Source organism: Buceros rhinoceros, unplaced genomic scaffold, assembly GCF_000710305.1.
Source record: "Buceros rhinoceros silvestris isolate BGI_N320 unplaced genomic scaffold, ASM71030v1 scaffold1669, whole genome shotgun sequence".
In the NCBI taxonomy this organism is placed as follows: domain Eukaryota; kingdom Metazoa; phylum Chordata; class Aves; order Bucerotiformes; family Bucerotidae; genus Buceros; species Buceros rhinoceros.
The window spans coordinates 188,189-199,918 of NW_010433103.1; the positions used below are offsets into that span (position 1 = coordinate 188,189).

At 40.4% G+C, this 11,730-nt stretch overlaps 1 protein-coding gene across 1 annotated transcript in view; it reads right to left on the reverse strand.

The window, feature by feature from the left end:
* Nucleotides 1-2,886: 2,886 nt before the first annotated feature.
* The window catches only part of GLT1D1 (glycosyltransferase 1 domain containing 1), a 40,450-nt gene continuing 31,606 nt past the window's right edge, over nt 2,887-11,730 (reverse strand). The window contains exons 10-11 of the mRNA XM_010143981.1: nt 9,190-9,288; nt 2,887-3,420 (exon numbers count right to left, since the gene is read on the reverse strand). Coding sequence (XP_010142283.1) covers nt 3,274-3,420; nt 9,190-9,288 — 246 coding nt within the window. The 3' untranslated portion in view covers nt 2,887-3,273. The remainder of the gene's footprint in view (nt 3,421-9,189; nt 9,289-11,730) is intronic.

Below are 11,730 nucleotides of genomic sequence, written 5' to 3' on the forward strand. Positions count from 1 at the left end.
CCTCTGGAAGGGGTAAGACCAGCTGCCTGTTGCTGCTCTCGCCAGCAGGGCAGAAGCAAAGGAGGGGAGGGCATGCACTGGCTAAGTCTGTACCGGGAAAGTAGAAACAAACTCTGAAGACTGGACTATGTCTGCTTTAGGGCTAATTAAAATGAAATCCTAATTCAGGAAGCTCTCATTCCACATACCACAGGCTCTAGCTGGGTTTCGCCACACACTACACATTGTCTCCAGTGCTGAAGTAAGTAATCCTGCCACGAAAGGAAACAACACAGTAGTACCCATTGTGCAGGTCCACTGCTTCCATTCAGTTTCTGCGGATTCAACGGCAGAATTAATGGCAAAATAGAATGCACGTAACTGGATTATTTAACAGTACATATCAAGGTCCTGAGCTACAGAATTGGCTGTGGGGTAAATGCACAATGCAGGTTTTTCCTGCGAACAGAACAAGTGCTATTTGGGGGCTGTATCTGTGTCTCAGTGAGGTGTGCCTTGCTGAAAAAGCTGCTAGGGCAAGAAACGGGGATTTGAAGGGGGAAGATAAATACTATAATTAGGGCTGCAGGACAACAAAAGGATTATGCTTAAATATAAAATCATTTGAATGAAGTTGCCTGAAAGATAATTATACCTAAAATTGCTTGCATGGGTCTAATATTTTCTTCACAAGGACTTACAAGACTCATTGAATATTTATGGGCCTGGAACATAAGACTGGATGAAATTTAAAACATAAATTCCACAGAAATTTATTACGATGAAATTCCCTAGCAGTTGTTGCCCCAACCTTTTAGCCTTAATAGACAGGCTTCATGTTGCAGAACACAAGCCCATGTGATAAATGATATCAAAGCTGAATGCCCTTGATTGATGAATGCTGCCTCGTTTGATGACGGTAAAACAGTCCCGAGGGCTGATCTCGCCACTATTTTGCCTGTTTTCTTTTTTTGTTTCTTAATGCCTATATTGCAGAAGGGTTGTGTGTGCTTCTGGTGTGGTTATCGCATGCAAATGAGCAGGCTGTTTCCCAGATGCAGATTTCATATTTATAGATTAAATACAGCCTGGAAAATCGTATGTTAATTACATTCCGAGGGCGTAGCAGAATTTCTCACTCGAACATGTTTTGTTTTGCTGAAAATAGCACAAATTCCAGATCAATGCATTTAGTTGCTTGAAGCTTGGTAATAAATATATCATGCTTTAGAAAACGCTTTCTAATCACTACTATTACTCCTCATTTACCATTAGCTCAGTGCTTAGGCTTCTGCCCCACAGTATGTATTTGTTTATTTGTTTTTAATAATCTGTATTTCTCAGAAGACAGCCAATACTACAAGGAAGGGGGGTGGGGGAATGGCTAATGATCAAAGCCAAGCAAACAGCTTATCAGAAGATCTGTGGGAAGAGGTTCTGAGAGGAACAGGACTCCTGCTGTAAAGGGTTTGGGTTTGTTTTTTTTTTTTTTTTTTTTTTGCCTATAAAGGTCCCATACTGCATACATCATGCTGGAAATCTACAGGGGTTCCTCCTGTAGTATAAAGTTTGCTGTGGCCAGAAGAGACCCTGCAATCCCATGAGAGCCCTCACTGCTCACTGGTAATGGAGATGTCCACAGAAATACGGCTCCTCCCAGGGCAGCGGGGAAAACCCAGCAGGCTCATTCAGTGGCAGACTTAGAAACCGTTCAGTGGTAGACGTTGGCTGGAGGCTTTTAAACTGAGATGTATTTACATTCCAGCATGTCAAAGGACACACCAGAAATCATTAGGAAAATATGCTCAAAGGGGAGTGCAGCAGTTCTTGGATTTCAAACGAGGCCAGTTTTGCCCGTGAGGATTGACTGTGTTATCGAAGGCAGTGCTGAGCAGAAGACTTTTACAATAAAAGGGCGGGGGGGAATTTTGGAGAAGTCAATATACAACATCCAAATTACTTTCTTGTTTACTGTCTCTTAACAGTTGCAAAACATCAAAAAGTACAGAGGAAAGCTTAAAATACTCAATTGTTACAAAGAAGAGTCTGACACACCAGCCATTCAAATCAATAGAAAACACCTCACTGGTTCTCACTGGGGGCAGGATCAAGCCTATAAAAAGCAAGTAACAAGTAGTTAAAAATATGACCCTCTTTTTCTTCTATAAATTTAAGTCCTTTGATGATGAATTATGGTTTCAAAGATATGCTCATAATCACTGGGCTGGTAGGAATGATTAGTACGAGCTTCAAGCACAGGTAAGTCTCACATTAAAACAGCCTGCTGCAGTATATCACAATATATCCTGAAAGCCACAAATGAGAACAAACAGTACCAAAATACAGAGTAAACTGAAAACACCTTTTTCTCCCCCTGCTTCATCCCTTTTTAAAGTTTTCATAAATCTTTTAATAAATAAGTAAACCACACAGGTACCACAGAAACTGGCAAACTAAAAGGCAGTTTACGTAACAAAGCATCTCTGTCTGCGAGCACGTCTTGCTGCCACCAGCAGCATTGTGCAGGTCTGGAATCTGAAGCCATGTATGGCTGGAGGGTGCTGTGCCAAGCTGCCTGCTGTAGTCCCAGGACCTAAGAGAAAATGCAGGCATAGGACTGTTCAGCCCTATCAGCTTATCTGACAACGGCCCAGGTACTTGGAGGGCGGTATAAGCCATGTCCTATACTCCTCACTTTCCCCAAGCATCAACTCTCCGCTTGTTTTTTGGCCCCTGGTGATTATGCAGTCAATAGGTGTGTTGGTCTTTCAGTCTTAAGAAAGATTTCATCTTAATAATTGTATACTCTGTTTAAATGACTGATCTTGGGTTTATGAACATACACGTGTGTCACTTGTACCAGAACACATTCAGATGGTGTAATTGCAAAGAACACCACTACTGTGGTTTGGTTAGGATGCAAGGTGGTCAGAACATTGGCTGTAAGCCCTATGTGGTGGAGCGCTCCACCACGAACAAGAAACCATCCTCCCTTTGAGGCCTTACAACAATGAAAATGTTGTGTCTGCTCAGGGAGTGTATTTCTCCGTGTGATCTTACAAAATGATACCAGTCAGTGATGAATTGGTACACTAGACAGTGTGCTGAGTTAGATAAATCTGATGATAGTTTCAAGTAGAGGCATCTCCTCTGATGTTGCTATGTTTGAATAGAATAATAATGCATCTCTCACTATGTCTCCTGAAAGAAACCAAGAGAAACCCAAATCTAATTACATATCCATCGTTAAAGTACTCTATGTGGACCACTGGGTAGCAGCTGTAGTCTTGCAATTCACTGGAGTTTTAGGACAAGATTCTGATAGGTTTCTCTTTCACTTTCCCATGAATGATGTTTCTTCACGTAGTCTTTGGCCCTTGTTACAATTTCTCTTTTCAAAATGGGGTCATACATCAAACTCTTGGACAGCACAACAAACTCCTAAAAAAGATAAAATAATAAATTAAAAGTTCCTTGAAGTAGTAATGATACTGAAATAGCTTGTACCCATATCTTGATTTTGGTAAAGCACTTCAACTATGAGTCAATCTTTGAAGCTGTTCAAAGTAATTTTTCATGGTCAAGTACCATAATTTATTTATAAACAATGATCAATAAATAATTATTTAATATATTATTCTACACAGCCCACCAACTAAGACATTTAAAATCAAAGACAGTCCCAAGAGTGTTAAGACAACTATGAGCAACAAATTTAATGACACAAAAATTGTTTGCCTACCCAAGTGTTAGAAAACCAGGCAGGTTATAAATGAAGTAATTCACCTGGAGGAGAGTAATTTTCCAGCATGGAGGACAACTGGCATCACTCGATCCCAGCTCAGCTAAACTTATATCTCATTGCTATTGTGACATCTTCAGCTGATTTTATGTAAGACTGAAAAACTCACTACGTAAATACAATCACAGCATAAAGGTCAGAGCAAGGCATGCAGCAACAAGCTCCTCTGGCGTAGCTGTGCCAGGGCAGTTACAGACACAGCAGTGTTCGCTCAGCAAGTGCTGCAAAAGCCATATATGAATCCCCTTTCCCTTCACTGGGCCAAATATGAGACTGCACAGATTACAACTATTCCTTTGACTGCTCCTCTTCCACTCTAATTTAGTTCTAAGGAAAAGAAATTGTGAACTTCAAACAAGCAAAAGGAGATTTGATGTCTGAACTAATCTATTCTGAGCAGCTGGTTTAATTTTCTACCAAGAGAGAACCCTCGATACATCAGCTTGATTACAAATGTGCTCAGGTCTTTGCAAAATAGTGTCTTGGTTCAGCTCAGAAAAGCAGACAGCTCTTGTGAAATGGAAAATTAAGGTAATGCATTACTACACAATTGGTAGTGAAGATCAGCAAGCAGGGACGGGGGGACAAAAAGGATGGGAGGAGGCGATAAGTTATTTACACAAGCTGTCTGCTATGGAAGGAAATATCACAAGTAAGAAAGACCAGAGATCGTATCGCCACTAGGTTAACTACAAACTATACTTGAAAACCATACACAGACACGACGTCTTCGGTCACCACACAGTCAGCATTGCTGTAGTAATGCAGGTGATGGCTACGCATAACACATCACTGTAACGTGACCCCTGGGAAACGCTGACAGGTGAAATCACATTGAACACGTTATAATCACTGCTCTGACGCTCACTGATGAGACAAACTATCAATATATGCATCACTGCCATGAAATTTAAATAGTCAGCGGAGCACAGTTCTGGTGGAAAGGGTTCAGCTAGGTAGTAGAATAAGATGGTTTTCATATACGTCTAGTAACAACAGCCTCTTATTTTACATAAAATCAGAACTGCGTCATCTTTGCTCTGTCCGCACAGCACGGAAAGAGCAGCCTTTGGAACAGCCGTGAGTCTGGTCTCGAGAGCACGCTGCGGCTATCAGACACTGCAGATACAGCCAATGACTCCAGCTTTAGGGACATGTTCTTTTCCTTCCTCCACGTCTGCCAAGAATAGAGAACAGGGAAGGTGGGAAAGGCTTACATGACTTATGCTGGCTTCATCCAATTGCCTGTATAATCACGGTAATAAATACTGTTCACACTGAACCACATTCCAACTTTAATTTTATGCTCCTGTGGAGGATTTTATTTAAGGTAATGTTTAAAAATAATTTATGTAAATTACCTAAGAACAGAAGCAGCAATGTAACATTTCTTGACAGGTAGTGCTATTAGCATTCTTTTAAAATGTGGCTATAGAGGACAAAAACTTGGAAACATGTAAATGATAGAAGAAATGAGATCCTTGTTCACAGTTATACTACTTAGTGCTGGGGATAATTTCAGCAAAATGCCAAACTCAGTCCAAAGCATAAAAGTTGAGAAACTGCAGGAGAGAGAAGTAGCAAATGGAAAAATACCACAAGAAGGAGAACAAGGACTTCTCAGCTTCGGCTCCACTTCTTCTTCTAATCAGATGTGACCACCACCAAGTCACTCGCAGTCTGACTGGAAGCCAGTGGGGAGATTCACTATGACTTATCTGGGTTTTGCCTCATCCCCTTGGAGCTGCTGGCTTAGCTTCTTTGCAGTTTTGGATGCTCAGCTTTAGATGATAGCAGTAACTTCATTTTTTACCCCTTAACTACAGCTACATTGCATTTCAGTTGTAGTTTTGTGGTGCGTCTGAAGCAGGGGCTCCACTTGAGAAGGCAGACATTCAGAACTCAGAGCTCCTTCAGAAGTTCATGCCTTTAGTTTTTCTTTTCTAGAAGCCTAAGATATGCAAACTGCTTACAGTGTGGTAACACATCTCCTCATCAGCTGTTATGCTCTAAGTGTTTGTGCACGCTCATATTTTGTTGTAGAAGTGAAGTGAAAGAAAGACAGGCAAAATTCACAAATTCCTTTTGAATTATCAAACATAAGGGTATGCACTTCAGCAGCCAAAATGAAGGAGGTGATACACCTGCTAATACATGTCACAGGAAAAGCCAATGTAAAAGATGAACCATGTGGTAGCCACAACCCATAAAAAAAAACAGGGGAGAAGATAATCTTGTGTATATCCAGAACTGACACGTGCCCTTTTTATAAGTTGTACTTCTCTTCAAACACAGGCATTTTTCAACAGGCATTATCTATAATACAGTTTTTTCCTGGTAAATTGACCAATCATCTTTAAAGAAAATGTCAGCTTCTCTCTCTAGTACCTAAAAGAAATTCTGTATAATATTTTTAGAGACCCAGAAATACAGGTATGTGGGAGATAAAGCTGGAAAATGAGTGCACTGAGTAAAAAGAATGAATATTCCTTCAATTACCACGAGAACTACACTGGTGCCACAGCTCACGCATAATGAAAATAAGATGCAAGGTTAATATATTATTTATATAATGAAAGTTAGTCTGCAATTAAACCATTTTATATCAGCTTCAGCAGATAAAAGAACATGATTCTTAAACAACAGCGAATCACCCCAGGGAAGGCAAACACCAGATGTAAATTCAGAATAGCGACAGATCTACCTAGTGGCAGGCAAGGCTCAGAAGTTAGCTGGCACGTCTGTGTACTTCACAGGGCAGTGGGCCAGTATTTCTGGGGAGTATAAACAGTGATTTCTGACACTGCCAAAAATTGCAAATTAGTCTATTCAATGTGAAGGTTCAAAGGTCTAAAAACTTCAGCTCTGTTCTGGCTTGAAGCCCTGGTAGAAATGGCACTGACCCGTGTTTGGCAGCGAAGGCCCGTCTGCCTTCAGTGTGCCGCTGCCTGCGCTCAGCTAAGCTCCCTTTCCCTCTGACCACGTCAAAGTGGGCTCTGCTCACAGCAGTCCTTCCAGGTCCCGCTCTCTCAAACTCTGTTTACGCTTGGCCCCTCTCTTACTGGCTTTGAAGTTTATTTACCTCCTTCTGTTTATTTAGCTCCTTCTGTGGGCTTTTACAGACGCTCCACATACAATTTTGAAAGTTAGGACACCGAATAACTCTTTGTGTCTTCCCATTCTAACATGGTTTTGCATTATTTATTGCCCTATTCTTATCTCTTATTTTTTTATTTCAGGGCCCATTAACTCAGTGCCAAATATTCCATAAACTTGCAAAATCAAGTAGTGGCAGGATCAATCCATGATTTAAAAGTAATGTGCAAAGTTGACGTAGTATCAAGGACAAAACATGTCATAGCTTTCACTTTTACATTAATTGTTTCCATCTGAGACTGTCTTCAGGGATCGGCAAGGCTGTCACTATTCCGGTCACAAAGCCTCAGCCTAAATGCAAATGGTTAACGACGACTACGATTATGCACAGAATTCCCTACTTTCCCATAAGCCACAAAAACTCACTTTCAGCAAGACTCAAAGAAGAAAACCAATAGCATTCACAATTTAAAACAAGTCTCATTGTGTAACGGTCAATTTATATCTCTCTAATTAAGTTTTCAAAAGATCCACAGGCCAGATGATACAATTGCTGCTCTCTAAACTAACTGTACTGTAGAGCTTTCCCTCCCCAGATCAGTAACAACTTGAAAATAAGCGATGCTTTCTACATGTGACAGCAAAAAGGGGGTCAACAAGCAGCAGCAGAAGAGGGGGTTTGATCTTTGGCATGGCATGTTGCAGAGACGAGAGCTCAGATGGAAGGGGTTTGTATCAACCAAGACTACACCCTTCGAGACATATTCACAGCCTGTGACTCTAGTTCTGGTGTAAAAGTAAGTCCTTAGCCATTTGTAGAGAGTCACTGATGTCCCTGGGACTACTTCTGTGCTTAAAATTGCACTTTTCATCTAAGAATATTTATAATCGATCCTGAATTCCAAATAAACACTTGGAATGTAGGATGCTTGGAGATCACAGAAGAGGCTTGCTACAAGGATGTATGATGAAGCTAATTTGGTCTGGTATGAATAATGTATTTGAATTCCAAGCCAAATATAACTGGCATGTTGAGGGAAACAACAGACTGTATCAGAATTAATAACAGGAGCCATCAGTCTGTGTGTTCAACATGATGAGATAGCCTTGAAGTTTGGAAGAAGCATATGGCAGTCAATGGGCTTTCTGCAGGGAATACAGAATTTTATAAAGAGCGTTACATCTCGGCCTCCAGTGGCCTGGAAGTACCCCATTTCCAGAGGATATTGTAAGAACAGGGAATACTTCCACAACAAAACAAAATCCAGAAGTTAACAAAGAAATTTTTTTTTATAGCAACCACTGGAAAAATTGAATAGTCCAGAAAAAAAAAAAAAAAAAAAAAAAAAAAAAAAAAAAAAAAAAAAAAAAAAAAAAAAAAAAAAAAAAATGTGAGCTGCAAGAGTTTTTCTATTAAAAAAAAAAACAAACCCTCCAAAGCTAACAGAGAGAATTCACCTTCATGAAACACAAAATTAATAGGATTCATTAATCACACACTCCACAAAGTAAATAAATATGATACATCTTCAACTTTGCAAAATTATCAAGTGAACTATAGCAGTAAGGTTTGGGTTTTTTTTTTAATTTTAAGTTGGATAAGAACACTGAGGGAATCTGTCTGAAAGTCCTCTTTCACAACATATATGAGTATGTACCAGCAAAGCCCTAATCCAGGAAAATATACTGAAATGAAGAGTTCCAGTATTTAAATATGGGTAGTGTTCCCTCTCTCTCTCTCCTCTTACTTATCTCCACAGAAACCCATCCTAACACTTTACTTAATTTTAGTCATCAATTATTTTCTGACCGAGCAATATCTTGGACCTAATTATTGCTTTATATTAACACTTACTGCTAGAAATTATAGATAATGTATTATCTAAAACTTCAGGCTCATCAGTTTCTTTTGGTGAGCTATTGCTTGTCTGAGATGAGTTCGTGTTTTGGTTAGGACTGGAAGGGAAGTAGGACATGTGCACAGCATCGCTTCCAGGGCTTGCTGCTGGAACCTTCAAACCGAAAGGGCAGCAAGTGGAGGAGAGCAGCCCCAGTCAGACGCAGGCTCTAAAGCAGCACTGGCCGGACAAACATTCAGCAAGGCTGACACCTAGTAAAAGTTTACTGAACTGCACCGAGAACCTGGGACAACAGCAGAGCTGCAGGCAAGGCAGCCTCGCACCAGGGCTGCAGGAGACTCTAGGACAAGCTGCTGCGGGGAAAAGCCAAGTTTCCAGCCAGACCCAAGCAGGTGGCGGCAGGTGAACCTAACCTTTTGGCAGGGGAGGGGCTGAGATTTGTTGTTTCCTTACCTGGGGATTTGAAAAGAGCAGTCCTGTTTCCTTATGTTTTATTATAGCGGCATTCCCAGGAATGTTCCTTGCCAGCACTGGAATATCTAAATCCATTGCCTAGAGGGATATAGAAAAAGGAAACAACAGTTTAATAGGGTTCGGGCATTTTGAGATGTTAATGGTGACAATTTTAAAATGAAAAGCAGAAACAACAAAATTTCTTTCAGACCTCTCCAGTTTTTCAGTTGAAGAATACCACGTCTAAGGTGACCTATTGAAACTTCTCTGAATTATTTTGTTGATATTTTTGTTAGTCTTAGGACTTTGAATATATATTCCCAGAAGCAGTCCATCTGGAAAGTAAGTCAATGGTTAGCTGCTTCATCCTTCATTCTTTTCTACCTCAAAGTATGCAGTTTATTTGCCATCGGAAGCTGCTGACATATGGCAGGCTTGGAGAGAGCCAAATTAAAGTTCAGATCAAAGGTTGTCACTGTAACTCCTACTGTGCACAGATGAGAAGATTAGTTCATAGCACAAAAAGTCAGTTCTCCCCAACCAAGTAGCTGTTCTCTTGTTCCATTAAAACACATTTTTCACAGGTTTTCTGTAATGTGCAGAACTGAAGAGATGTGGGCAGTTCGGCAACAGTGAAGGTGACTGTGGAAACTGCTTAGCTCTTTCTCCTCAGTTCCCATTCCTATGGGCCATATCGGATGCTGGAAGGAATTTTTTTTCTGACAGCGTTTGTTACTATAGCCTGTCTTGGACTTTGAGTGTTCAGGGACTGCAGGGAAGTGTGTGGTGATGCAGCTTCTGACTGAACTATACGGAGGAGAGGAGAGGTTAGGTTGTGCTTTCAGAACACATTACGCTTTCAAAACACATTATCTATGAAGCTATTGGTAGGGGATTCCTCAGAGACCAAGGCATGCAGCTGAAGAAGTAGGACTTGATTCCACATAAATTATGGGCTGGTTGCTTGATATGTTTGTTCATTTATATGTATGTATATGTGCATGTATGTATAGACATAAAAAAGGAAAGGATGTGTGGGGTCTCAACACCGTAGCATTTCAGGTTGCCTGCAGAATCAGAGATGTGGCACAGCATCCCTTCAAAGCTAGTAAATCATTTCCAAGAGGCCTAACGCCTGGCAACTTTGAAAAAACCACAGCTCAGATTTTGAAGTAACTAGTGTGCAAACCCTGGCCACTCAGCTCTGTTACTCGTGCATATCCTGATGAGAAATGTTAATTATTATTGATGAATTTGGAAGTCTTGAGATGCACTAACTGTAAAACTAGAAAAGCTCATATTGTACGGTTATCATAGTGTCAAACAAGAGAAATTTCATTCCCCCAAATCTTCAATCTGTTTCATACTGATTCCCTGTCACTGCAGAGTGAATGCATTTTTAATTACTGTCATTACTCCCGGATGGGGAGCAATTTCGCTTCAGTCTACAGAGCAAGAAAACAAAACTTTAAGGAGAAAAACATGGGTTTTTTGTAGTTTGGTCAAAACTGCAGACAAAAATACCCTGGCTGATAATGTACAGAACCAATTATGTTTTGAACAGTGAGGGACTGCTGTGACTTAGCAACGTCTTAATAGCTTGTAACATCCAAGAGAAACAGTTTAACTCTCTACTGCAGATGAATTTATTCTGGATATAGAAATTCTATAATCCTTCTGGTGCAAACATCATCAGCTTTGCAACAGTTAGCTCTAAAACTAATAATGATAACCCTTAATGAAATAACCTGTTGTACAGTTTGTATCAGAAACTACAGGATCAGCTGGACGTAATTCAGACAAGTAGATCAATGAAGTGAACAGAAACCAGAATAAATAAATGAAAAATATAATAACTATGGACCAGATGTATGTATGAATTTATCTAAGTGTTTAAAAGTTGCTGAGATACAGATTTTTTTTTTTAATAAAAATAGTAATTTTGATGAAATGAAACACAGTTTTTGGTCATCCACACAGTATTCTGTGATTTGCTCCTCACTGTTAAACAAAACACATCTGTTTTCCAAAGGTAGGTTTACAAATGCACACAATGACAGTATCTACTTAGCAGCACAGCAAGGTCCACAGATCTTCACAGTTCATCCAGGAACTCAGAAATACTGGTGCCCCACTCTGCCTGAGAGGTTTGGAACCTGCAGGTCGAGGAGGTTGGTTTTGGCTCTAATTACACAACTACAGACCAAACACGGGGCTCCCACAGAAGCAGCAATAGCTCCAAGAGAGGCTGTTTCTGATTCAGCTCTATTTCAGCCCTTCCTACCGACGGGCTTGAACACCCTTGTGTTCAGTCTGCTGGCTGCGGACCTCATTCAGACGCATTCAATGAACAGAGAATGAAGAGATTTTACTTCTGAACTGGAAATCAAGAACTCGATAGTGGCAGTGAAGTGTGTCAGTGTGTCCTGTCACCTGCCTAAGGTCCTCTCCTCACACCTCAGTATTTCTCCCTTTACAAAACAAGACTGTAAGAGTATTTCGGGGCTGGGTACTTTCCAAACAAGTGATTGTCCGTTCCAG